Source organism: Pristiophorus japonicus, chromosome 12 (genome assembly GCF_044704955.1).
Source record: "Pristiophorus japonicus isolate sPriJap1 chromosome 12, sPriJap1.hap1, whole genome shotgun sequence".
Lineage (NCBI taxonomy): Eukaryota > Metazoa > Chordata > Chondrichthyes > Pristiophoridae > Pristiophorus > Pristiophorus japonicus.
Window position 1 is genome coordinate 202,540,502 of NC_091988.1, and position 27,843 is coordinate 202,568,344.

General features: G+C 51.2%; 1 protein-coding gene across 3 annotated transcripts in view; it reads right to left on the minus strand.

The window, feature by feature from the left end:
- Nucleotides 1–10,394: 10,394 nt before the first annotated feature.
- Nucleotides 10,395–27,843, minus strand: part of LOC139277668 (neurocalcin-delta-like) — a 28,075-nt gene continuing 10,626 nt past the window's right edge. The window contains exons 1-4 of one of the 3 annotated variants that reach the window (XM_070896459.1): nt 21,829–21,933; nt 19,466–19,867; nt 16,694–16,799; nt 10,395–15,449 (exon numbers count right to left, since the gene is read on the minus strand). In XM_070896459.1, coding sequence (XP_070752560.1) covers nt 15,352–15,449; nt 16,694–16,799; nt 19,466–19,843 — 582 coding nt within the window. In that variant the 5' untranslated portion in view covers nt 19,844–19,867; nt 21,829–21,933 and the 3' untranslated portion in view covers nt 10,395–15,351. Of the gene's footprint in view, nt 15,450–16,693; nt 16,800–19,465; nt 19,868–21,828; nt 21,934–27,843 lie in introns of those variants that run through there. The other 2 variants (XM_070896457.1, XM_070896456.1) reach the window with 2 other exon arrangements.

Below are 27,843 nucleotides of genomic sequence, written 5' to 3' on the forward strand. Positions count from 1 at the left end.
GCGCTGGAGCACGGGGTTTCCGGGAGGACCGGCAAGGGCCGTGACGTCACCGTCGCCGCAGCAACCCGCCCGTCGGAGCGCGCCTGCGCAGTGCTCTGGGGCTGAGCCGTCGACTGCTGCCGGGATAGGGGGACAGGGGGGGGGCGAGAGATAGGGGGACAGGGGGGGGGCGAGGGATGGGGGACAGGGGGGGGCGAGAGATAGGGGGACAGGGGGGGGCGAGAGATAGGGGGACAGGGGGGAGGCGAGAGATAGGGGGACAGGGGGGGGGCGAGAGATAGGGGGACAGGGGGGGGGCGAGAGATAGGGGGACAGGGGGGGGGCGAGGGATGGGGGACAGGGGGGGGCGAGAGATAGGGGGACAGGGGGGGGCGAGAGATAGGGGGACAGGGGGGGCGAGGCGAGGGATAGGGGGACAGGGGGGGGGCGAGAGATAGGGGGACAGGGGGGGCGAGAGATAGGGGATGGGGGGATGGGAAAAGGGGGTCGAGGGATAGGGGATGGGGGGATAGGGGACGGGGGGGGGATAGGGGACAGGGGGGGGCGAGGGATAGGGGATGGGGGCGGGCAAGGGGACAGGGGTGCCTGGGGATAGGGGACTGGGGCAAGTGATGAAGGGGGTGGGCACGGGACATAAGAACATAAGAAATAGGAACAGGAGTCGGCCATTCGGCCCCTCGAGCCTGCTCTGCCGTTCAATACGATCATGGCTGATCTGATCATGGACTCAGCTCCACTTCCCCGCCCACTCCCCATAACCCTTTATTCCCTTATAGTTTAAGAAACTGTCTATTTCTGTCTTAAATTTATTTAATGTCGCAGCTTCCACAGCTCTCTGAGGCAGTGAATTCCACAAATTTACAACCCTCTGAGAGAAGAAATTTCTCCTCATCTCAGTTTTAAATGGGCCCTTTATTCTAAGATTATGCCCCCTAGTTCTAGTCTTCCCCATCAGTGGAAACATCCTCTCTGCATCCACCTTGTCGAGCCCCCTCATAATCTTATACGTTTCGATAAGATCACCTCTCATTCTTCTGAATTCCAATGAGTAGAGGCCCAACCTACTCAACCTTTCCTCATAAGTCAACTCCCTCATCCCCAGAATCAACCGAGTGAACCTTCTCTGAACTGCCTCCAAAGCAAGTATGTCCTTTCGTAAATATGGAAACCAAAACTGCACACAGTATTCCAGGTGTGGCCTCACCAATACCCTGTATAACTGTAGCAAGACTTCCCTGCTTTTATACGCCATCCCATTTGCAATAAAGGCCAAGATTCCATTGGCCTTCCTGATCACTTGCTGTACCTGCATACTATCCTTTTGTGTTTCATGCACAAGTACCCCCAGGTCCCGCTGTACTGCAGCACTTTGCACTCTTTCTGCATTTAAATAATAACTTGCTCTTTGATTTTTTTTCTGCCAAAGTGCATAACTTCACACTTTCCAACATTATACTCCATCTGCCAAATTTTTGCCCACTCACTTAGCCTGTCTATGTCCTCCTCACACATTGCTTTTCCTCCCATCTTTGTATCGTCAGTAACTTGACTACGTTACACTCAGTCCTCTCTTTCAAGTCGCTAACATAGATTGTAAATAGTTGGGGTCCCAGCACTGATCCCTGCGGCACCCTACTCATTACTGTTTGCCAATGAGAGAATGACCCATTTATCCCGACTCTCTGTTTTCTGTTAGTTAGCCAATCCTCTATCCATGCTGATATATTACCCCAACCCTGTGAACTTTTATCTTGTGCAGTAACCTTTTGTGTGGCACCTTGTCAAATGCCTTCTGGAAGTCCAAATACACCACATCCACTGGTTCCCCTTTACCCACTCTATTCATTACATCCTCAAAGAATTTCAGCTAATTTGTCAAACATGACTTTCCCTTCATAAATCCATGCTGACTTTGCCTGACCAAATTTTGCTTTTCCAAATGTCCTGTTACAGCTTCTTTAATAATGGACTCCAAGATTTTCCCAACCACAGATATTAGGCTAACTGGTCTATAGTTTCCTGCTTTCTGTCTGCCGCCTTTTTTAAACAGGATCATTACATTTGCAGTTTTCCAATCTGCTGGGACCTCCCCAGAATCCAGGGAATTTTGGTAAATTACAACCAATGCATCCACAATCCCTGCCGCTACTTCTCCTAAGACTCTAGGATGCAAGCCGTCAGGTCCAGGGGATTTATCTGCCTTTAATCCCATTATCTTACTGAGCGCAGCCTCCGTAGTGATTGTGATTGTCTTAAGTTCCTGCCCCCCCCCCCATCGCCCCTTGACTATCCACTGTTGGAATATTGTTAGTGTCCTCTACCGTAAAAACTGATACAAAATACTTGTTTGGAGTTTCTGCCATCTCCATGTTCTCCACTACTAATTCCCCGGTCTCGTAGAAACATAGAAAGTAGGTGCAGGAGTAGGCCATTCGGCCCTTCGAGCCTGCACCACCATTCAGTATGATCATGGCTGATCATGCAACTTCAGTACCCGACTCCTGCCTTCTCTCCATACCCCTTGATCCCTTTAGCCGTAAGGGCCATATGTAACTCCCTTTTGAATATGTCCAACGAACTGGACTCAACAACTTTCTGTGGTAGAGAATTCCACAGGTTCACAATTCTCTGAGTGAAGAAGTTTCTCCTCATCTCGGTCCTAAGTAGCTTACCCCTTATCCTTAGACTGTGTCCCATGGTTCTCGACTTCCCCAACATCAGGAACATTCTTCCTGTATCTAACCTGTCCAATCCCATGTAATAATGTTTGTGGGATAGCTCGATGTCCTTTAATAGTTCGGTCAAATGTCCAGGTAATGGCGGGTTATTGTATCCAAAACACGATATCTATTCCTGGAGGTTCGGTAAAGTATCGTTGACTGTGATCCTCATGTGTTTGTGGTCTGAGATAGGAATTATACTTTCTTGTGCTATTAGTGTCTCTACCTCTAAGGGACCAACATTTACTTTAGCCACTCTTTTTATTTTTATATACCTATAAAGAAACTCTTACTATTTTGTGCTGGGGACGGGGGGCCTGGGCAGGTTGGCAAGGGACAGGGGGGCCTGGGGCAAGGGACAGGAGGCTGGGGGCAAGGGGCAAGGGACAAGGGGCCTGGGGCAGGGGAACAAAGGGCAGTGGGGCAAGGGACAGGAGGCTGGGGGCAAGGGACAAGGAGCCTGGGGCAGGGGAACAAAGGGCAGTGGGGCAAGGGACAGGAGGCCTGGGGCAGGGGACCTGGGGCAGAGGAGCAAAGGACAGTGGGGCAGGGGACGGGGGGCAAGGGACAGGAGGCCTGGGGCAGGGGACGGGGGGGGCAAGGGGCGCCAGGGGCAGGGGTCCCGGGACAGGGGGGCCCGGGGCAGGGGGCGCCAGGGGCAAGGGTCCCGGGACAGGGGAGCCGGGCAAGGGGGGCCCGGAGCGCCAGGGGCAGGGGTCCCGGGACAGGGGGGCCGGGGCGCCAGGGGCAGGGGGGCAGGATAGGGACAGGGGGACAGAGGTCAGGAGTCCAGGATGGGGGTCAGGAGTCCGAGGCAGGGGTCAAGGGCAGGGTCAGGAGGCTGGGATAGGGACAGGGGTCAGGGCCCGGGATAGGGGGCAAGGGACAGGGGGTAGGGGGCCTGGGACTGTGTCGGGGACAAGGACCTGACACAGGGGCGGGACAGGGGCATTGACAGGGACAGGCCGCGCTACAACTCTTTTAGTTGTGAAACAAAAAATAAAAGTTAAATCAAGTGCCCCCTGATTAAAGGAGGGGGACACTCCAAACAGTATTCCAGTGCCTTTCTTTGTTTTTTTGGTTTTTTTTTTCTGGGGTTTATTGTATTTTTTAGGGCACCGAGAGACAAATTATACTAGTGCCCCTACTGGGGGGGACACTAAAACCTGGCAATAAAACAAATTAAACTTTAAAACATGTAAAATCAAATTAAAATTTGGTTGCCGGGGGTGATGATGCACTCCAGTCCCTCCGACGCCCACCTCTCGCGGAAGGCCGCGAGCGTACCGGTGGACACCGCGTGCCAGGCCACGCTACAACCTGCAGCCTCCTGTAGTTGAGCAGCCCTGCAATGGAGAGGAATGAGTGAAAACCGAGTGTGGGCTGCAGGCGAAGCAGAGTTAGTGCAGAGAGACTCCAGCACACAATCCAGGCTGACACTCCCAGTCCAGTACTGAGGGAGTGCCGCACTGTCAGAGGGGCAGTACTGAGGGAGCTCTGCACTGTCAGAGGGGCAGTACTAAGGGAGTGCTGCACTGTCAGAGGGGCAGTACTGAGGGAGTGATGCACTGTCAGAGGGGCAGTACTGAGGGAGCGCCGCACTGTCAGAGGGGCAGTACTGAGGGAGTGCTGCACTGTCAGAGGGGCAGTACTGAGGGAGTCTGCACTGTTGGAGGGGCAGTAAGAGGGAGTGCTGCACTGTTGGAGGGGCAGTACTAAGGGAGTGCTGCACTGTCAGAGGGGCAGTAAGAGGGAGTGTTGCACTGTTGGAGGGGCAGTACTAAGGGAGTGCTGCACTGTCAGAGGGGCAGTACTGAGGGAGTCTGCACTGTTGGAGGGGCAGTACTAAGGGAGTGCTGCACTGTTGGAGGGGCAGTACTAAGGGAGTGATGCACTGTCAGAGGGGCAGTACTGAGGGAGTGCTGCACTGTTGGAGGGGCAGTACTGAGGGAGTGCTGCACTGTCACAGAGGCAGTCCTGAGGGAGTGCCACACTGTCGGAGGGGCAGTACTAAGGGAGTGCTGCACTGTCAGAGGGGCAGTACTGAGGGAGTGCCGCACTGTTGGAGGAATGGTACTGTGGAAGAAAGACACATTGGGTTAGGGGACAGAAGAATTCTGGACTGTTCTGAGTACTCAGTGTCGGCGTTGACTGATTGATCCCACTCACTTGTTTCTAGAATTATAAAGGTGGTATGGTCACGCTCCTCTACAGAGAATTAACATAAAATCCCATGTCCTGGGCCAATATTTATCCTTCAACCAATATTACTAAAAACAAATTATCTGGTCATTATCACGTTGCTGTGTCTGGGATCTTGCTGTGAGCAAATTGGCTGTTTCATTTCTTACATTATGACAGTGACTACACTTCAAAAGTAGTTAATTGGCTGGAAAGCGCTTTGGGACATCCTGAGGTCGTGAAAGGCGCTATATAAATGCAAGTCTTTCTTTCATCCACATCCTGACAATGATTTTTTTAAAGTTGTGACTTTTTATTCCTACCTGGATGTGGGCGTCACTGGTAAGGCTGGCATTTATTGCCCATCCTTAATTGCCCCTGGAGAAGGTGGTGGTGAGCTGCCTTCTTGAACCGCTGCAGTCCGTGTGGTGAAGGTGCTCCCACAGTGCTGTTAGGGAGGGAGTTCTAGGATTGTGACCCAGCGACGATGAAGGAACGGCCGATATATTCCCAAGTCAGGATGGTGTGTGACTGGGAGGGGAACGTGGAGGTGGTGGTGTTCCCATGCACCTGCTGCCCTTGCCCTTCTCGGTGGTAGAGGTCGCGGGTTTGGGAGGTGCTGCCGAAGAAGCCTTGGCGAGTTGCTGCAGTGCACCTTGTAGATGGTGCACACTGCAGCCACAGTGCGCCGGTGGTGGAGGGAGTGAGTGTTGAAGGTGGGGGATGGGGTACCGATCACATGAGCTGCTTTGTCCTGGATGTGTCTACCTGTTGGACAGGCCGTGCTATGGCACAGGAATGTGTGGGGAAAGCTGGTGCCCAAACTCAGAAATATAAATGACTCCATCAGCCTTTCTTCACGGGTATCCTGATCTCCCACCACAGCAACAAACTCCTTCCCTGCTGTCATGTATGAACATTCTGCTTGTAGCCACCAGATGGCGTCATTGTTGGAGGCCATTGAGCAGCACGCACATAGTGCTGCTCTGGTATAAAAGGCCAGCCATTTTGAGAGTCAGACACTTTGGGCCTAAATAAAGCAGAGCCAATGTTGTACCTTGCTTAGTTAAACAGTACTCAGTTTGAACCTTTATTGCATACATAACACCTGCCCAGCTAGACTTACTAGCCAGGACAATGCACCCTGGTGCCAAATAACAGAATTATGTTGGCACACAGTTACCCAACCCTGGCACAGTGTCAGCCTGTCTGACCCACTGACTGCAATTGCATCACGATATAATCACTCCAGGCAGGCTCACAGATACTTGGAGACAGGAACGAGTGGGCAGAATACTTTGGGAGAATGAAACCAAAAAGCACAAAAACATCTTTAAACAACAACTTGTGTTTATATAGCGCCTTTAACGTAGTAAAACTTCCTAAGATGCTTCACAGGAGCATTATCAAACAAGATTTGACACCGAGCCACAAGAGATACTAGGGCAGATGAGCAATAGCTTAGTCAAAGAGGGAAGTTTTAAGGAACGTCTTGAAGGAGGAGAGAGAGGTAGAGAAGGCGGAGAGGTTTAGGGAGGGAGTTCCAGAGCTTGGGGCCCAGGCAGCTGAAGGCACGGCCACCAATGGTGGAGCGATTAAAATAGGGGATGCTCAAGAGACCAGAATTGGAGGATGCAGAGATCTCGGGGGGGGGGGGGGGGGGCGGTTTAAAAGTTGTTGTGAATAGGTCACGCCCTTTCCTGCATTAGGGGACGTGTCTGAGACCCTATTTCCTGATGCCTTGTTTGCTTTTATGTTTAGCCCTCAATATTATCGGAGCGTAACATGAAAGCAGAAAACACGCATCGGTCAGTTTCGAAAGTTGAGTGACAAAGGGTGCTCGAAATCTGCTTCAACCTGTTGCAGTTTTTCCTTTTGCTGATGTTGTGAGAATGTGTTGAATTTCAAAGGAGGCCCAGCCCTAGGGTGTGTTTGTAACTCATGCCTGTACAAGTCAGCAATGAAGAGAATGTGGGATAGTCTGTCGTAATGAGTGAGAACACTGCTTTTCATTTCAGTGAGTTTGAATCCAGCCCCATTACTGAGGGGCTGAAAGCCTCTTGTCTCTGCCAGTTATTAAAAGACTTGCATTTATGTAGCGCCTTTCACAACCTCAGGCCGTCCCAAAGCGCTTCACAGCCAATCAAGTTCTTTTGAAGTATAGTCACTGTTGTAATAATTTACCAGAATGACACCTGGACTCCAAAGGTTACGTTACGAGGAGAGATTACACAAACTAGCGCTGTATTCCCTGGAATTTAGACAGTTAAGGGGGGATCTGATGAAAGTTTTCAGGATATTAAGGGGAATAGCTAGGGTAGATCGAGAGAGACGATTCCCGCTGGTTGCGGACACGGGCAGAGTCTAAAAATTCGAGCCAGACCTTTCAGAAGTGAAGTTAGGAAACACTTCTACACACAAAGGGTGGTAGAAATTTGGAACTCTCGTCCGCAAACAGCAGTTGATGCTGGGTCAGTTGTTAATTTTAAAACAAAAATTAATAGATTTTTGTTAACTAAAATTATTAAGGGATATGGGGTATATGGAGTTAGGTAGCAGATCAGCCATGATCTCATTGAATGGCGGATGCAGTGGCTGGATGGCCTGTTCCTGCTCTTATGTTCCTGATTATATTTACCATGGACACTGACCGTTTAGGATGATCTGTAAAGAGAGTGGCCATTTGGACAAGGGCCCAGTGGCACCTTGCATTTGCTGGGCAGGGAACTGTTCCCCACTGACATTCAGTATCTTCAGGGAAAAAGGGATGGAGAACTGGCCAGGTAGAGCGGGGGGAGAAAGACGAATAAAAAAATTGCAAAAAAAAATACATCACAGACTACTCCCAATGATTCATAGTCGGTCTGCCAAAAAGATAAATGAGCAGATAATGTAATTTCATGTGTCAGCCGTGGCTCAGTGGACCTCGTGAGTCAGAACGTTGTGGTTTCAAGTCCCACTCCAGAGACTTCAACACAAAATCCAGACTGACATTCCCAGTGCAGAACTGAGGGAGTGCCGCACTGTGGGAGGGACAGTACTGAGGGAGTGCCGCACTGTGGGAGGGACAGTACTGAGGGAGCGCCGCACTGTGGGAGGGACAGTACTGAGGGAGCGCCGCACTGTGGGAGGGACAGTACTGAGGGAGTGCCGCACTGTGGGAGGGACAGTACTGAGGGAGCGCTGCACTATCGGAGGGACAGTACTGAGGGAGTGCCGCACTGTTGGAGGGGCAGTACTGAGGGAGCGCTGCACTGTTGGAGGGGCAGTACTGAGGGAGCGCTGCACTGTGGGAGGGACAGTACTGAGGGAGCGCTGCACTATCGGAGGGGCAGTACTGAGGGAGCGCCGCACTGTCGGAGGGGCAGTACTGAGGGAGCGCCGCACTGTCGGAGGGGCAGTACTGAGGGAGCGCCGTACTGTCGGAGGGGCAGTACTGAGGGAGCGCCGTACTGTCGGAGGGACGGTACTGAGGGAGCGCTGCACTGTGGGAGGGACAGTACTGAGGGAGTGCCGCACTATCGGAGGGGCAGTACTGAGGGAGCGCTGTACTGTTGGAGGTGCCATATTTCGGATGAGATATTAAACCGAGGCTCCGTCTGCTTTCTCAGGTGGATGCAAACAATCCCATGGCATTATTTTGAAGAGTCCTGACCAATATTTATCCCTCAACCAACATCACTGAAAAAACGATTATCTGGCATTATCACATTGCTGTATGTGGGAGCTTGCTGTGTGCAAATTGGCTGCCGCGTTTCCTACATTACAACAGTGACTACATTTCAAAAGTACTTCATTGGCTGTAAAGCGCTTTGGGACATCCTGAGGTCATGAAAGGCGCTATATAAATGCAAGTTCTTTTAAAATTTCCTAGCTACAGTGGACCAGTTGAGTGCCTGATTTATGGAACAAACTGCTTGTAAATGGTAACAAGCAGGACTGGAGAATTTGCTGTTTTGGGTTTTATTTTCGGAATTGTTCCTGCCCTCACTAGTTTCATCAAAGCCTTCGTTTCCCCCTGCATTCGGCCACAGTCCACCTGACCCCCGTGCATCTGCCCAGGAACCGAGTCTGACGGGAAATTCCTGACCCACTTCCATTTATGCACAGAACACTTCTCTTATTTTTGAGCTCAGTGCTGATTACTACATCATGTGTGCTCAGGAAACAAGTTTTGATGTGGACATTTTGTGCTGTGTAAGACTGGGAATATGAGAAAAATCAGACACACCCTTTTTTCACTATTTGTGAGAACACACATTTGAATTTTTTCCCCTGCTCCTTCCCTGAAGGGTTTAACCTATTGCTGAGATGCTGCACGGTATGAGCAGCCCTGGACTTCCATAAGCCAACCATTCTTCATCCCTAACAGGGAGGTTGTTTCCCCCGGGCTGGAGAGTCTCGAACCAGGATAAGGGCTCGGCCATTTAGGACTGAGGTGAGGAGGAATTCCTTCACTCAGAATGTTGTGAATCTCTGGAATTCTCTGCCCCATTGGGATGTAGATGCTCAGTTATTAAGTATATTCAAGGCTGAGATAGGTCGAGTTTTGAATCAAGGGATATGGGGATTGGGTATGAAAGTGGAGTTAAGATTGAAGATCAGCCATGATCTTATTGATTGGCAGAGCAGGCTCGAGGAGCCATATGCCTACTCTCGCTCCTATTACGTATGTTCTTAACTTTGGACTATATGACCAGTAGTCTGCTGTAATTATTTACACCTCCTCTACACCCATCTTTTATTTCTTTACTTGTCCCATTGCCACATCCTTTTGCTTTTCACCATCATTGCTTGTCATTTAATCTCTCCTGCCTTCCTCCCTCTGACAGTGCGGCGTTCCCTCAGTACTGCCCCTCCGACAGTGCGGCGCTCCCTCAGTACTGCCCTTCCGACAGTGCGGCGCTCCCTCAGTACTGCCCCTCCGACAGTGTGGCACTCCCTCAGTACTGCCCTTCCGACAGTGCGGCGCTCCCTCAGTACTGCCCCTCCGACAGTGTGGCACTCCCTCAGTACTGCCCTTCCGACAGTGCGGCACTCCCTCAGTACTGACCCTCCTACAGTGGGGCACTCCCTCAGTGCTGCCCCTCCTACAGTGGGGCACTCCCTCAGTGCTGCCCCTCCTACAGTGGGGCACTCCCTCAGTGCTGCCCCTCCTACAGTGGGGCACTCCCTCAGTGCTGCCCCTCCCACAGTGGGGCACTCCCTCAGTGCTGCCCCTCCCACAGTGGGGCACTCCCTCAGTACTGACCCTCCTACAGTGCGGTACTCCCTCCACAGACCTTCCCTTTTGTTCTTTCCTCCCGTCCCCACTTTGTGCCCCTGTTAAATCTCTAACTTTTTCCAGTTCTGACAAAGGGTCACAGAGCTGAAATGTTCACTCTGTTTCTCTCTCCACAGATGCTGCTGCTGCCAATGTTGCCCACATCCCAGGAATGAATTAAACATACAATAGCATCTTTATAAAAAGACAGAATCCCAAGACGTGCCTGGTTAGGTGATTTCTACAATTTTAATGTTTACTCAGATCAAGGCAAATAAAACATTACTATCCCTTTTAGATTGAAATCTGTGATGTAAATGATCGGTGCACAGCCAGCCTGAGATCGAACAAATCAACAAACAACTCATACAAATAACAAAAAAAATAGCAATTTAAATATCAACGACTACAGTTAAACTTTAAACAAGCTAATCAGCACTTTTCTCTTCATAAACCTGAGCTTTTATTCCACAGTAAACCAGACAGACAGGAAATTCTTCAATGGGTAGATGCACAATTATTCTTGGGGAAACTGGTTGAACAAAATAAGCCCAGAATCGCTGCCTTGACCCAGGACTACTGCACTGGACTGGACATCCATCGCGAACAATCTCCGACCATCTGTCCCTGCAGCCCCAGTCTGGGGTGGTGGGGACAGGGTGACTGGGAGGTGTGAGACTGGGGGGGGGGGGGGGGGTGTGACTGAGGGGGGTGCTGGGCTGGGTGACTGGGGGGTGTGACTGGGAGGGGGTGCTGGGCTGGGTGACCTGGGGACGGGTTGACTGGGGGGTGTGTCTGGGTGGAGCGTGGTGACTGGGGGGGGTTGTGACTGGGGGGGGGCGGTGCTGGGCTGGGTGACCTGGGGACAGGTGACTGGAGGGTGTGAGACTGGCGGGGGGGTGGTGGGAGTGTTGGGCTGGGTGACTGGGGGGGGTGCTGGGCTGGGTGACTGGAGGGTGTGACTGGAGGGTGTGTCTTGGTGGAGCGTGGTGACTGGGGGGGTTGTGACTGGGGGGGGGTGCTGGGCTGGGTGACCTGGGGACGGGGTGACTGGGTGAAGCGTGGTGACTGGGGGATGTGACTGGGAGGGGGTGCTGGGCTGGGTGACCTGGGGACGGGGTGACTGGAGGGTGTGTCTGGGTGGAGCGTGGTGACTGGGGGGTGTGACTGGGAGGGGGTGCTGGGCTGGGTGACCTGGGGACGGGGTGACTGGGGGGTGTGTCTGGGTGGAGCGTGGTGACTGGGGGGTGTGACTGGGGGGGGGGGGTGCTAGGCTGGGTGACCTGGAGACGGGGTGACTGGGGGGCTGGGGGACCTGGGGACGGGGTGATCGGGGGATGTTGTCGCTAGAGGTGATGTGTGACGAGTGGTGGAAAGGTAAAGTGTGTGGTACGGTGTGGAAACCACGTACTTGCACTGTGGCACAACCTGTGTTTATAGGCCACATCCATCTCTCAGCGCTTGAGGGGATGATGGTGGGCTTCAGGTTGCGGGACCTACAGTAAACTCCGGATTCTAATATAACCAGGGCAGCCGTAAAGTTTAAAAGAAACTTTCAAAACTCCCGCACGCACACCCGCCACTCAATTCTCTCTCCACCTTTCCTAAAGACATCAAGTCTCGCTCCAATTCTGCAGGACGTGGCACCATGATCGAGTGGCCGTGCGTCATCAACATGGTGAGCTATTTGACTGTGTGGGGCGTTACAGGCCAGCCCGATTCCCACACCCACAGGGTGACTCCATAGGACGTCACTCGATAGCAATCACTGGTGCGAACACAGGCGGGTGTTTTAGATAACATTTCAGATCTGGGGAAAGATTGCAAAGTGCTGCAGTACAGAGGGACCTGGGGGTCCTTGTGCATGAAACACAAAAGGTTAGTATGCAGGTACAGCAAGTAATCAGGAAGGCAAACGTGACCTTTATTGCAAGGGATAGAGTAGTCCTGCTACAACTGTACAGGGTATTGGTGAGGCCACACCTGGAGTACTGTGTACAGCTTTGGTCTCCGTGTTTAAGGAAGGATATACTTGCATTGGAGGCTGTTCAGAGAAGGTTCACTAGGTTGATTCCGGAGATGAGGGGGTTGACTTATGAAGATAGGTTGAGTAGGTTGGGTCTGTATTCATTGGAGTTCAGAACAATGAGAGGTGATCTTATCGAAACATATAAGATAATGAGGGGGCTCGACAAGGTGGATGCAGAGAGGATATTTCCACTGATGGGGCAACTAAAACTAGGGGACATAGTCTCAGAATAAGGGGTTGCCCATTTAAAACTGAGATGAGGAGGAATTTCTTCTCTCAGAGGGTTGTAAAGCTGTGGAATTCTCTGGCCCAGAGAGCTGTGGAGGCTGGGTCATTGAATATATTTAAGGCGGAAATAGACAGATTTTTGAGTGCTAGGGAGTAAAGGGTTATGGGGAGCGGGCAGGGAAGTGGAGCTGAGTCCATGTCAGATCAGCCATGATCTTATTAAATGGTGGAGCAGGCTCGAGGGGCCAAATGGCCGACTCCTGCTCCTATTTCTTATGTTCTGTTTTTATTTGAGATTTCCAGCATCTGCACTATGTTGTCTGGGTGAAGAATGGCCCTTGTATATCTATTCTGTTTTCAAAAGAGGGCCTGGAGCTAAAAGGCAGCCATCTTTCATATGCACATTCTACAAAACTAGTTTCTCATTTCAGAGCACTGGATAAACATTTAAAACAACGAATGCAGAGTCGGGAATGTTACCAGGGTTACCAAACCTCTCCGGATTGGCCTGGGATCTCCAGGACACTGCTGCCAGCAATGCCCCAGGAGAAAAATCATCAGGCCGTTAAATAAAGTGTCACAAAAATATCGGAGATAGGGAAAAAAAAAAGGCTGATTGACGGACAGTGAAGAATCATCCAATCGGGTAGAGAAGAGTCTGTTCATGAACCGTATTGGCCGTGGGGAGGTGGGGCACCACGAGGATGGACATGTCGGGTGGCCAATGGCGGGGGAGCAGGGGGCGGGGCCGGTTGGCGGTCACATGATGACACCTGCAGGAAGCTGGCCAACCAGAGATGGCGATGTTACCGCAGTGAGGGGGCCGAACAGTTTTGTGTTACAGTAAAGGACCGAATAATGGAGTAAGAACATCATGATCAGGAGCAGGAGCAGACTGTGTCCGGTACCTGTACATTGTTCAATGAACACTAGGCAGGCCTGTGACGGCAGGAAGCACACTGGGGCGGATCGACTCCATGTCTTCTCTTCTATTAGTTTGACAAAACATTCCAGAGGGCCTGCAGCTAAAAGCAAGTAGTTACCACCACACCCATTGGAGTGTTTATTCAGACACAGTAGGTGGGGCTGGATGGGGGGGAAAAGAGCAGAAAAACAGGCAGCGATGCTGCATTGTGAGACTGAGATTTGGGACTGATGACCATAATCATGGACGGCACTTCCCATCTTTTGGGACGGGTTGGTCTCGTCGCCCTGAGACATACTGAAGGGGAAGAATGGCCGTGGGAACACCTTTGTTTTCTTCAATATCACAGTGGCATGTCAGTGTTTTAAACCCGAGTCTAATGTTTAAAAAAATTAATTCACAGGACGTGGGCATCGCCGGCAAGGCCAGCATTTATCGGCAGTCAAGGAGGTGATGGTGAGCTGCCTTCTTGACTATAACGGAGTGTCTCGCTGGGCTGAGTCACATATAGGTCCAGACCGGGTAAAATCTCCTTCCCTAAAAAGGGCATTCGTGAGTCAGATGGATTTTTCTGACAATCCTGTAGTCTCATGGTCACCATTACTGATACTAGCTTTTATTTAATTCCAGATTCAGTTCATTATGTTGTATTTAAATTCCCCAGCTGCCGTGGTGGGATTTGAACTTGGGTCTCTGGATCACTAGTCCAGGATTACTGGTCCAGTAACATAGCCACTATGCTACCGTACATATGGTCGACTTAATTCAAATCCAGGGAACCACAGACCAGTTGATTCTACCCTCGACGCTGGGTAATTTGACGGAAAGTAGCCCAGGTTACAGGATGCCAAAGTCAAGGCAAACGGAGCCCTGTGCTCAGGCCATTCAATACAAAACTAGGAACACATTAACTGGGCCATAGAAAGTTTTGGTAAGACACCATTTGACATATTTTGGGCCAAGTCAGGAAAGATGCTGTTATTCGGGAGAAAGCGCAGAGAAGCAAGGGTGACTGCCTGACTGAGCTATCAAGATATCCTTGGTGCTTGGGTTCATACACACTGGAGGAACGGATATTTAAGGAAGGGACAAGATTACTGTAGATTGTGTGTTCGAGGTGATGGGGAACGGTAGATCTAGGGGCCACCCGTGTAACCTGAGCGAGCAGAGTGTGAGGCAGGAGCTCTTGGAAGTTTTACCTTTCCCAGAGGGTGTAGACTTGTGGAGCAGCGTTCCTGAGCGAAGAGGGATCCTTTACAGTCCTCCGGGAAGGCGATAGATGGAAACAGGGCCATCGCACCGTACGGAAGGTTGACGTGAATCATTTGGGGTGATAATTATAGGTCTGGGGCTTGAAAGGGGTTGAGAGAGCATGTTTCACAGTGGTCGACTGAACTGGTGGATAGGTTGATCCCTGGAGGTGTGGGGGAGGGGACAGGGAGAGTTGGTACATTGGGGGCTGAATTGGCCAAGGATGGGGAGAAGCACGTGTGAACCTTCATGTCCTCCATACACAAATGTAAACATTAACCAGCCAGATCTTGGTCCTCACTCGCTCCGGTTTTGTCAAGTACGAACTAGATCTCAGTGCAGTTAAAATATATTAAAAAAAACACTATTCACCTGAAAAAAGCAAAGAATGGACCAGACATAACTAATAAAACACACTGGCTCTGCTCTGCTGCCCAGTTACACTATATCCACGACAGCGGATGGTGCAAAGACCAGGCAGTATTTTCTCTTGGTTGACCTGCTGAGCTCCCTGTATTTTGGCACATTTACACATCTAGAACTCATTTACTGTACTATAAATTGCAAATCTGTTTCTTCATGCAGTTTCTTCATGCCGTGGAAGGGAAGGATGCGGAGTTGAGGCAGACGCCAGTGTCCCGTTTGCCCGAGCATGACTTCACGTCCCGCTGTGGTCCTGCCGGTCGGTCCACTCTGGGGGTCACCATTGAGCGGAGCAGAGTAACCGGGTTTGTCCCCCCCCCCAGGCAGCGTCTCAGAACTGTCCGGCGGTGCTGGGATCACATTGCAGGAGGCGAACGATGGACGGATCCTTCTTCGCTCCATTGATAAACTCTTCCAGAGAAAGTCGGCCTGGAAAAAAAAGCAACAAGAGTAGCCGGTTAAGATTGGGCTGTGACTCGCGGCCTTACCGGGTGTGCGCGATGAGCATGCGCCGAGACCGGCATTGGCAATCCGGCAAAATGACAGATCGCACGCATCCCCGGGAGAAGGATATTCCCAGGCAGAGATTTGGGCTATTTGCCCAACTCCTGCCCAGCGAATGTCTTTCAAACTCTTAAAAGCAAGCGTATAGCCGACTTTTACCAGTGTAAGAGTTTTAAAAGATCAAAAAATAAAACGTTATCAATAATTTTTATATTAAAAACCCTGTACATTAACGCAAGTTTATTTTTAACTCTATTAAAAACAAAAATGTGTCAATTTAAAAAAAAAATTTCTAAAGCATTTCATTAAATTAAATTTCAATTATTAAATGTGAGGTGTTTCTGTGTTTTTGGGGTATTCTCATTGATTGATAATGGGAGCTCCGAGCTCCGATTACTATGAGAATACTCCATTGTTCATTGGTGGTCCAGGCCCACGTGATCCCAGGATGCGCTTACGTTCCTGGGATACGTGGACCCGTACGCCGAGCTACGCATCGCGGCCTCAGACCGCAAGTCTATGTTCTTCCGGGACCACCAGGTACTTTCGGAAATAATTTTTCGGTCAGAGGAAACCTCTGACCGTAATTTTCGGGCCAATGAGAATTTACAGGCACAGGGAAAACCCATGACCGCACCAACAAGCTCGACCCCCACCGACCCACCTCTCCCCTCATTCCAGAAACACACTGAGCCGCCTCTTTGGCCCAATGTTCCGCCATTCTTCCCAACATCTGCTCCAACCTCCTTCCCGTGTACTTTATTTCACAATCCGATTGAAAAAGTTCCAACTAACTGAGAGTAAATAGGGAAAAAACTGTGGCGGGAGGGGTCAGCAACCAGAGGACACAGATTTAAGATAATTGGCAGAAGGGTCAGAGGGGAGAGGAGGAAACCATTTTTTTTTGTTGTGGTCGGGAACGCGCTGCCTGAAAGGGCGGTGGAAGCAGATTCAAGAGTAACTTTCAAACCGGGAATTGGGTAAATACAAGAAAAGGAACAATGAGCAGGGCGATGGGGAGAGAGCGGGACTGATTGGATCATTCTTTCACAGAGCCGGTACAGGCACGAATGGGCCCAATGGCTGCCTTCTGTGCTGAACGAGTCTATGATTCCACGATTACTCCATCCCAGCTCACCAGCATGGTGCAGGAGCGCTGGTCGACTTACCATCTGCATTGGTGTCCATCTGACGGAAGATCTTTTCGGTCCTTTTCTCTGGGGTAGCTTCATCATCCGACAACTTCATCACCGATGAAACCATCTTGTAGATAGCCTGTCCGGGGAGGCAAAGCAAGCCCATGAGTACTGCATGTCCCGGCGGTTCAGAAACCCCCGCCCGACTGGCGAGGCAGCAGTGCTCCCGTTCAAACCGCCGAGAGCGATTTATTTTTACATACATGTATATATATATATATATTTTTTAAAACCCATTCCTCTCTCGAAGGCAGCGGCCCAGAAATCGGTTCGAGCGATCGGCCCGGTCCTGTGACGGCGGAGAGACCGACATGGAGTGCGCCGCTCCCAGTCGGAGCTGGGACAGCGCCGCCCGTCCCAATCGGCCAGGGTTGCCCGAAGCCGTCCGGCGCCCACGCCCGAAACCAGCACCAGCCCAGCGCCCCGAGAATTCTCAATCCCGCTCGGTGCCTTGTGTGCGAGAGTTCGCCTCCCACTGGCCAACGCACGGAATAACAGGAGGCAAGACACGGTTGGAGAGACCCATTTACAGTCAGTGTCGGGTTCGACGAGAGTAACAGACGGAAATCAGCCTCACTTTTCAAAAACTGCGCCTGTGATCAAAGTAAATCGATCCTAAATTGGACGGAAATGTCCCTCGTGGTAGAGGCAAGGACCCAATTGGTGAGATCCTGCAAAGGAAGTTTTGGGAAGGAGATCTTATAAAGATATACAAAATAGTTTAGTGTGTAGAAAATAAAAATCCACTAACTTGAGTCTCAGGATGTGCCAGTATTAGCTAGAGGTTATTAATGTTTTGTTAATCATCAGAGAATGATACAGCACAGAAAGAGGCCATTGGGCCCATCATGCCTGTGCCGGCTCTGTGAGCGAGCGATCCCATTAGTCCCACTCCCCCCGCTCTTTCCCCATAGCCCAGCAAATTTTTCCCCTTCAAGTATTTATCCAATTCCCAGCTTGAAAGTTACTATTGAATCTGCTCCCACCGCCCTTTCAGGCAGCGTGTTCCCGATCACAACAACTCGCTGCATAAAAACATTCTCCTCATCTCCCCCTCTGGTTCTTTTGCCAATTACTTTAAACCTGTGTTAGAACATAGAATTAGGAGCAGGAGTCGGCCATTCAGCCCCTCGGGCTTGCTCCGCCATTCAATAAGATCATGGCTGATCTTCTATCTCAACTCCACTTTCCCGCCCGATCCCCATATCCCTAGATTCCCCTAGTGCCCAAAAATCTATCGATCTCAGCCTTGAGCCTCAGCGACTGAGCCTCCACAGCCCACTGGGGCAGAGAATTCCAAAGATTCACCACCCTCTGAGTGAAGAAATTCCTCCTCATCTCCGTCCTAAATGGCTGCCCCCTTATCCCGAGACTGTGCCGCCTGGTTCTAGACTCCCCAGCCCGGGGGGGAAACATCCTCTCAGCATCTACCCTGTCAATCCCCCTCAGAACCTTATGTTTCAATGAGATCGCCTCTCATTCTTCTAAACTCGAGAGAGTATCGGCCCAATCTACTCAACTCTCCTCATAGGACAACCCTCTCATTCCAGGGATCAATGTTGTGAACCTCTGTTGTGCCGTCTCTAAGGCAAGTATATCCTTCCTCAGATAATGAGACCAAAATTGTGCGCAGTACTCCAGGTGTGGTCTCACCAGTGCCTTGTACAATTGTGGTAAGACTTCCTTACTCCTGTACTCCAACCCCCTTGCAATAAAGGCCAACATGCCATTTCCTTCCTAATTGCTTGATGTACCTGCATGCTGACTTTGTGTGTTTCCTGTCCGAGGACCCAAATCTCTCTGAACAACAACATTTAACAGTTTCTCACCATTTAAAAAGTATTGTGTTTTTCTAGTCTCCCTACCAAAGTGAATACCCTCATATTTCCCCACAGTATGCCCCCTCCCTGCCCACTGACTGAACCTGTTCTCTGGCTCCCGACTCTCCTACCAGCGCAAACAGTTTCTACGTCAGTATAGCGAATCCAACCTCTGATCCCACCTCCTGCCCTGATCCTTCTCGGTATTGGGTCGGGGAAAAGGTGGGAACTTTAGTGTGGAGTCCCAGCTATTCTGAAAAAGTAACAGGGCAGCAAAAAAAAAGCAAAAGGAACTGGCAAAGAGCAGGAAAGATCCAGATAAACACAAGAACATAAGAAATAGGAGCAGGAGTCGGCTCCGCCATTTAACAAGACCATGGCTGATCTTCTACCCTCCACTCCACTTTCCTGCACTATCCCCATCTCCCTTAATTCCCAAAAATCTAGCGAATTCGATCTTGAATATACTCAGCGACTGAGCCTTCACAGCCCTCTGGGGCAGAGAATTCCAGAGATTCACCACCCTCCGAGTGAAGAAATTTCTCCTCATCTCAGTCCTAAATGGTCGGCCCCTTATCCCGAGACTGTGACCCCTGGTTCTAGACTCCCCAGCCCGGGGGAAACATCCTCCCTGCATCTACCCTGTCAAGCCCCTTAAGAATTTTAGATGTTTCAATGAGATCACCTCTCATTCTTCTAAACTCTAGGGAATATAGGCCTAGTCTGCTCAATCTCCTCGAGTAGACTAGACGGAGGACAAATGAGGACCCCCTTTAAGAACATAAGAATCAGGAGCGGGAATATAAGCCCTATGGCCCTTCGAGCCTGCTCCGCCATTCAATAAGACCACGGCTGATCTTTGACCTCAACACGTTCTCGCCCGATCTGCGTATCCCGCGATTTCTTTTGTCACAGAGTCACGTACCTGGACAATCTCCAACATCTCGGATTTGCTGATATAACCATTGCCATCCACATCGTACATGTTGAAGGCCCACTTCAGCTTCTGTTCCAAGCCCCCGCGGGAGGTCACGCTCAGCGCGATGATGAACTCGCGGAAGTCTATCGTGCCGTCCCCGTTGGCGTCGAAGGTGCGGAAGACGTGCTCCGCGAACTTGGAGGCGTCGCCGTAGGGGAAGAAGTTGCCATAGAGTTTTTTGAACTCGTCCATGGTCAGGTAGCCGCTGGGACAGTCCTTGACGAAACCCTTGTACCATTCCTGAATCTCGCTCTCCGTGAACTCCGTGTTCTCCCGCAAGTCCTGCAGCAGCTCGGGTCGCAGCTTGCTGTTCTGTTTCCCCATCCTGGCCGTCCCACAGCGTGGCTGCTACAGGGAGGGAGAGAAGGGCAACACTGCCTCGTCAAACGGTGCTGCTCAGAGTACGCTGACTGGTATTATACAAAGACTTGCATTTATATAGCGCCTTTCATGACCGAAGGATGTCCCAAAGCGCTTTACAGTCAATGAATTACTTTTGATGTGTAGTCACTGTGCTAAGGTAGTCAACGCGGCAGCCAGTTTGCACACAGCAAGCTCCCACAAACTGCAATGTGATAATGACCTGATAATCTGTTTTAGTGGCCCCAAGACACTGGGAAGAACTCCCCTGCTCTTCTTCCAATAAGTGTTGTGGGATCTTTTATATCCACCTGAGAGAGCAGACGGGGCCTCGGTTTAACGTCTCATCCGAAAGAGGGCACCTCCGACAGTGCAGTGCTCCCTCAGTACTGCGCTCCCTCAGTACTGCGCCTCTGACAGAGCGGCGCTCCCTCAGTACTGCCCCTCCGACAGTGCAGTGCTCCCTCAGTACTGCCCCTCCGACAGTGCAGCGCTCCCTCAGTAATGCCCCTCCGACAGTGCAGCGCTCCCTCAGTAATGCCCCTCAGACAGTGCAGCGCTCCCTCAGTAATGCCCCTCCGACAGTGCAGCACTCCCTCAGCACTGCCCCTCCGACAGTGCGGCGCTCCCTCAGTACTGCCCCTCCGACAGTGCAGCACTCCCTCAGTACTGCCCCTCCGACAGTGTGGAACTCCCTCAGTACTGCCCCTCCAACAGTGTGGCACTCCCTCAGTACTGCCCCTCCAACAGTGCAGCACTCCCTCAGCACTGCCCCTCCAACAGTGCAGCACTCCCTCAGTACTGCCCCTCCGACAGTGCGGCACTCCCTCAGCACTGCCCCTCCGACAGTGCTACACTCCCTCAGTACTGCCCCTCCGACAGTGCGGCACTCCCTCAGTACTGCCCCTCCGACAGTGCGGCACTCCCTCAGTACTGCCCCTCTGACAGTGCGGCACTCCCTCAGTACTGCACTGGGAGTCTCAGGTTGGATTTTGAGATCAAGTCGCTGGAGTGGGGTGTTTGAACCCACAACTTTCCATGACAGTGCTACCCACTGAGCCATGGCTGACACTGTGTCAGGAAAGAGGACCGGGGTTTGGTTATTAATATTAGTTATTGAGGTTATTGATATTTTCTATCATCATAGAATCTCACTACTATTTTTGTAAAACATTAATACACGTGTCCCTTAAAGGGGCACGAAAACCGACACATTAACCAATAAAACTTTTTAAACAATAAATGGTCAAATTAGAATTTGTTTGCCGGGGGTGATGATGCACTCCAGTCCCTCCGGCGCCCACCTCTCGCGGAAGGCGGCGACCGTACTGGTGGACACCGCGTGCTCCATCTCCAGGGACACCCTGGCTCGGATGTAACCGCGGAAGAGAGGCAGGCAGTTGGGCTGAACGACCCCCTCGACCGCCCGCTGCCTGGACCGGCTGATGGCCCCCTTGGCCAGCCCCAGGAGCAGTCCCACGAGGAGGCCTTCCGACCTGCCCGCTCCCCTCCGCACAGGGTGCCCAAAGATCAGGAGTGTGGGACTGAAGTGCAACCAGAATTTGAGGAGCAGCCCCTTTAAATATTGTAACAGCACTGGAGGCCATTCGGCCCATCGAGCCTGTGCCGGCTCTATGACAGAGCGATCCAATCAGTCCCACTCCCCTACCCTTTCCCCGCAGCCCTACAACTTTTTATCCAATTCCCTGTTTGAAAGTTACTCTTGAATCTGCTCCCATCGCACTTTCAGGCAGCGCGTTCCCGATCACAACAACTCGCTGCGTAAAAACATTCTCCTCTCCCCCTCTGGTCCTTTTGCCAACGATCTTAAATCCGTGTCCTCTGGTTACCGACCCTCCTGCCAGTGGGAAAGGTTTGCACTGAGCGCGAGCCCGAACATTAAATACACCAAAACAACCCCTTGCCTTCAGTCTTTACTTTCCCAATACCTCTGCTTCGGTTCTATGCGTCAAGTGTCCTGTTGGGGACTTTGGTTGGTACGAGGAGCTGGTCTGGTGACTCCTGGCACTGCGAGCATTCCTTGCCTGATTGGAGATAGAACACACAGCAATGAGTGTAAGGCAACAACTCAATGCCACGTTTCAATGACCACATCCGAGCTACCTATTTGTGGAGCTCTGCAGTCAGGCTGACAGGAAGCTGGGTACAGCTGCACGGAGGGACAGACGAACGTCTACAAACCCACAAGGTGAAGTTTCACAAGCTCGTTTATAGGCCTTCGCTGACACGTCACAGGCACACACTCACTCAATGCACTCTTTCTTCACAGGAGCCTTCCCTCCCTGCCCCCTCTCCTTCACTGAGGGCACTTCCATGGCTCATGATCCACCTCGGTGTCAGCCGTCGTTCAGTGGGCAGCACACTCACCTCCGAGTCAGAAGCTTGTGGGGTCAAGTCCCACTCCAGAGACTTGAGCACAACATCGAGGCTGACACACCCAGTGCAGTGCTGAGGGAGTGCTACACTGTCGGAGGGGCAGTACTGAGGGAGTGCCGCACTGTCGGAGGGGCAGTACTGAGGGAGTGCCGCACTGTCGGAGGGGCAGTACTGAGGGAGTGCCGCACTGTCGGAGGGGCAGTGCTGAGGGAGCTCTGCACTGTCGGAGGGGCAGTACTGAGGGAGTGCCGCACTGTCGGAGGGGCAATGCTGAGGGAGCACTGCACTGTCGGAGGGGCAGTACTGAGGGAGTGTCGCACTGTCGGAGGGGCAGTACTGAGGGAGCGTTGCACTGTCGGAGGGGTAGTACTGAGGGAGCGCCGCACTGTCGGAGGGGCAATGCTGAGGGAGCACTGCACTGTCGGAGGGGCAGTACTGAGGGAGTGTCGCACTGTCGGAGGGGCAGTACTGAGGGAGTGTCGCACTGTCGGAGGGGCAGTACTGAGGGAGCGTTGCACTGTCGGAGGGGTAGTACTGAGGGAGCGCCGCACTGTCGGAGGGGCAGTACTGAGGGAGCGCCGCACTGTCGGAGGGGCAGTACTGAGGGAGTGCCGCACTGTCGGAGGGGCAGTACTGAGGGAGCGCCGCACTGTCGGAGGGGCAGTACTGAGGGAGCGCCGCACTGTCGGAGGGGCAGTACTGAGGGAGCGCCGCACTGTCGGAGGGGCAGTACTGAGGGAGCGCCGCACTGTCGGAGGTGCCATCTTTCGGATGAGATATTAAACCGAGGTTCCATCTGTTCTCTCAAATGGATGTAAAAGATCGCATGGCACTATTTCAAAGAAGAGCAGGGGAGTTCTCCCCGGTGTCCTGGGGCCAATATTTATCCCTCAATCAACATCACTAAAAACAGATTATCTAGTCATTATCTGATTGCTATTTGTGGGAGCTTGCTGTGCACAAATTAGCTGCCGCGTTTCCTACATTACAACAGTGACCGCACTTCGAAAAGGTACTTGGTTGGCTGTAAAGCGCTTTGGGACATTCTGATGTTTGGTGCGGACTTCAATTTAAGACTGGAGCTGGCCAGATCAGGGCTGGAGGACAGTGGGTAATACCTCTCTCCACACCGCCCCCCCGCCCCCCTCTGCTCTATTTTAACCATCCAGACACTCGGCGACCGCCAGGCAGGGGGAGGGGGGGGGGGGGGGGGTTTAATATCCACCCAACCCCCACTGTGTGCAAGTAATCATTAGACCAGGGGCATGTCTGAGTTTGTACGGGGAGCTAATACGACTGGGAGTTGCTCTGAGACAGGACGGGAGTGAATCGTGGGACTCCAGAACAATGCTGTTAATAACAGGCAATTATATTAAAATAAAACTCGGGAGATGACTTTATATCTCAGCAAAGCACATTTAAAAAAAATCAAAGGGCCCTCAAAGGCAGATAGAAAGGTGTTGAAATTTGAGCGAACGATAGTTATTTGCAGACTTTGATGAACTAATACGGGACGTGTAATCGCCGATTCTCCTTTACACAGCAGCTGTCAGCTTTCATTCTACCTTCCCTTCACGGTTGACTGACTGAGCGAGCTGCGCTTTCTGAGCAAAGCCTGTTGCGACCAGCAGGTATCTCCACATACATTAGCCACGCTCAATCTGGCCTTGGGTTGCCAATTCTGATGGGACATATACCTGGAGGTCTCATCAGGCCAGCCCCTCCTCCGCCTCCAGCCGCACTCTCCCGCCATCGCTCGCGTGGAACATTCTAGAACTAATCCAACAACTTGCATTTATATAGCGCTTTTAACGTAGTAAAACGTCCCAAGGCGCTTCAACAGGGAACATAATCAGACAAATATGACACCGAGCCAGATAAGGAGATATTAGTGCAGGTGATCAAACGCTTGGTCAAAGAGGTAGGTTTTAAGGAGCATCTTAAAGGAGGAGAGAAAGATGGAGAGGTTTAGGGAGGGAATTCCAGAGCTTAGGGCCCAGGCAGCTGAAGGCACGGCCACCGATGGTCGAATGAAAGAAGTGATACATGTGTATTCAATCCAAATATAGATGAGCATTAGAACTGTGAAACAGGATGTGCGGTAAGAACACACTTCCTGTCATGTAACAAGCCGACACAGTTGCTCTGCCCCAGATTATCATAACCTTGTTTTAAATTAGAATTATTTTTAAACTTCCCGTTACCTAAGCAAAGTGTCACTCATGGTGCAAAAGCAATATGATTGGAATGCCAATGGGAAAGATCCAGCTCAGAGAAAGGCGACTGAAATTGAAAAGACTACCCATTATAACAATAGGCATGGCATGTTTATGCTCATTGAACCAATGAATATTCTCCTCAAACTGCTCATCCTTCACTGTGTTCCTTGCACAAGAATTTGTTGTGGATCATTTCCCTTGAGACAAGTATCAATATACCCAGAGGGCTGTGGAGGCTCAGTCATTGAGTATATTCAAGGCTGAGATCGATAGATTTTTGAACTCCAGAGGAATCAAAGGATATGGGGATCAGGGGGAAAGGTGGTGTGGAAGCAGAAGATCAGCCATGGTCTTATTGAATGGCGGAGCAGACTCGAGGGGCCGAATGGTCTGCGCCTGCTCCTAATTCTTATCTTTTTATGTTCGGCCCTATGAGTCTGCACCGTCATTCAATATGATCATGGCTGATCCTCTATCTCAACACCATATTCCCTTTTCCCCAAACCCCTTGATGCCTTTTGTGTCTGGAAATCTATCTATCTCCCTCTTAAATATATTTAGTGACTTGGCCTCCACAGCCTTCTGTGGTAGAGAATTCCACAGGTTCACCACCCTCTGAGTGAAAACATTTCTCCTCATCTCGGTCCTAAATTTCCGACCCTGTATCCTGAGACTGTGACCCCTTGTTCTAGACTTCCCAGCCCCAGGGGAAACATCCTCCCCGCATCCAGTCTATCCAACCCCGTCAGAATTTTATATGTTTCAATGAGATCCCCTCTCATTCTTTTAAACTCTAGTGAATACAGGCCCAGTCGACCCAATCTTTCCTCATACGACAGTCCAGCCATCGCAGGAATCAGTCTGGTGAACCTTCGCTGCACTCCCTCTATGGCAAGTATATCCTTTCTTTGGTAAGGAGACCAAAACTGCACACAATACTCCGGGTGCGATCTCACCAAGGCCCTGTATAACTGGAGTAAGACATCCTTGCTCCTGTACTCAAATCCTCTTGCAATGAAGGCCAACATACCATTTACCTTCCTAACTGCTTGCTGCACCGGCATGTTTGCTTTCAGTGACTGGTGTACAAGGATACCCAGGTCCCTCTGTACATCGACACTTCCCAAGCCATCACCATTTAAATAATACTTTGTCCTTATGTTTTTCCTACCAAAGTGGATAACTTCACATTTATCCACGTTATATTGCATCTGCCATGTGTTTGCCCACTCACTCAAACTATCTAAATCGCCTTGCAGCGTCTTTGCATCCTCCTCACAACTCACAATCCCACCTAGTTTTGTGTCGTCAGCAAACTTGGAGATATTACATTTGGTTCCCGTTATGTATGTTAACTGGGTTTTACCTGCCACCAGAGGGCGCGACTGTCGGAGTCCTAATGGTCACTGGCAGACATGTGCGCAGCCATGTTGAATTCTCACTTTGAGAATAAATAAACTGGAGTAAGGTCATGACTGAACTAGCTCACCGTACTTAGCCTCGTGGAGTTATTCGATACTTAACAGTTCCCTCATCCAAATCATTTATATATATTGTGAATAGCTGGGGCCCCAGCACTGATCCCTGTGGTACCCCACTAGTCACTGCCCGCCACCCCGAAAAAGACCCGTTTATTCCTACTCTCTGTTTCCTGTCAGTTAACCAATTTTCAATCCATGCCAGTACATGTTCAACAAAAACAGCAAATGATCCCCTGGTTGATTAGTAATTGTGATCAGGAGCAGGAACCCTGGGCTTGGCGCAGTGGGCAGCACTCTCGCATCAGAAGATCAGACGATCGTGGGTTTGAGTCCCATTCCAGTGACTTGAGTACAAAATCTAGGCTGACACTCCAGTGCAGTACTGAGGGAGTGCTACACTGTCGGAGGGGCAGTACTGAGGGAGTGCTACACTGTCGGAGGGGCAGTACTGAGGGAGTGCTACACTGTCGGAGGGGCAGTACTGAGGGAATGCTACACTGTCGGAGGGGCAGTACTGAGGGAGTGCTACACTGTCGGAGGGGCAGTACTGAGGGAGTGCTACACTGTCAGAGGGGCAGTACTGAGGGAGTGCTGCACTGTCGGAGGGGCAGTACTGAGGGAGTGCTGCACTGTCGGAGGAGCAGTACTGAGGGAGTGCTGCACTGTCGGAGGGGCAGTACTGAGGGAGTGCTTCACTGTCGGAGGGGCAGTACTGAGGGAGTGCTACACTGTCGGAGGAGCAGTACTGAGGGAGTGCCACACTGTCGGAGGGGCAGTACTGAGGGAGTGCCGCACTGTCGGAGGGGCAGTACTGAGGGAGTGCCACACTGTCGGAGGGGCAGTACTGAGGGAGTGCTACAGTGTCGGAGGGGCAGTACTGAGGGAGTGCTACACTGTCGGAGGGGCAGTACTGAGGGAGTGCTACACTGTCGGAGGGGCAGTACTGAGGGAGTGCTACACTGTCGGAGGGGCAGTACTGAGGGAGTGCTGCACTGTCGGAGGAGCAGTACTGAGGGAGTGCCGCACTGTTGGAGGGGCAGTACTGAGGGAGTGCTACACTGTCGGAGGGGCAGTACTGAGGGAGTGCTACACTGTCGGAGGGGCAGTACTGAGGGAGTGCTACACTGTCAGAGGGGCAGTACTGAGGGAGTGCCGTATTGCCGGAGGTGTTGTCTTTCGGATAAGACGATAAACCGAGGCCCCGCCTGCCCTGCTGGATTCACCTAGTCTAATGGCTCAGTTCCGGACCAGGTATTCAAATTGCCAACTAAACCATTGTGTGTACAATAAACTTTTAATAATTTAATTTGATATATATTAAGGGTGGGGAGAGAAGATACATTTTTTTCTAACACATATATTGAGGAAGAATGAATTTACGTAAAACTAATGAAAATATAAAGAAAGAACTTGCATTTATATAGCGCCTTTCACAACCTCAGGATGTCCCAAAGCGTTTTACAGCCAACTAAATACTTTGGAAGTGTATCTCACTGTTGGAATGCAGAAAATGCAGCAGACAGTTTGAGCAAAAACAGCAAAATAAATGCAAAAAGAGCACGCAACACTTCCTGTTCCTTGAGGGAAGTGATGGCTGTGATCAGAGCTCCCATGATCCCAATGAGGAAATCGCATATTACAGTGTGCCTCACCCTCTGATAATGTGCTGTGTGCAACATTACTGGAAGCCGGCCTTGCTGCGAGACGCACCACGACACAACACAGTGAGACTAACTACCTCCCCTTGACATTCAACGGCATTACCATCGCCGAATCCCCCACCATCAACATCCTGGGGGTCACCATTGACCAGAAACTTAACTGGACCAGCCACATAAATACTGTGGCTACAAGAGCGGGTCAGAGG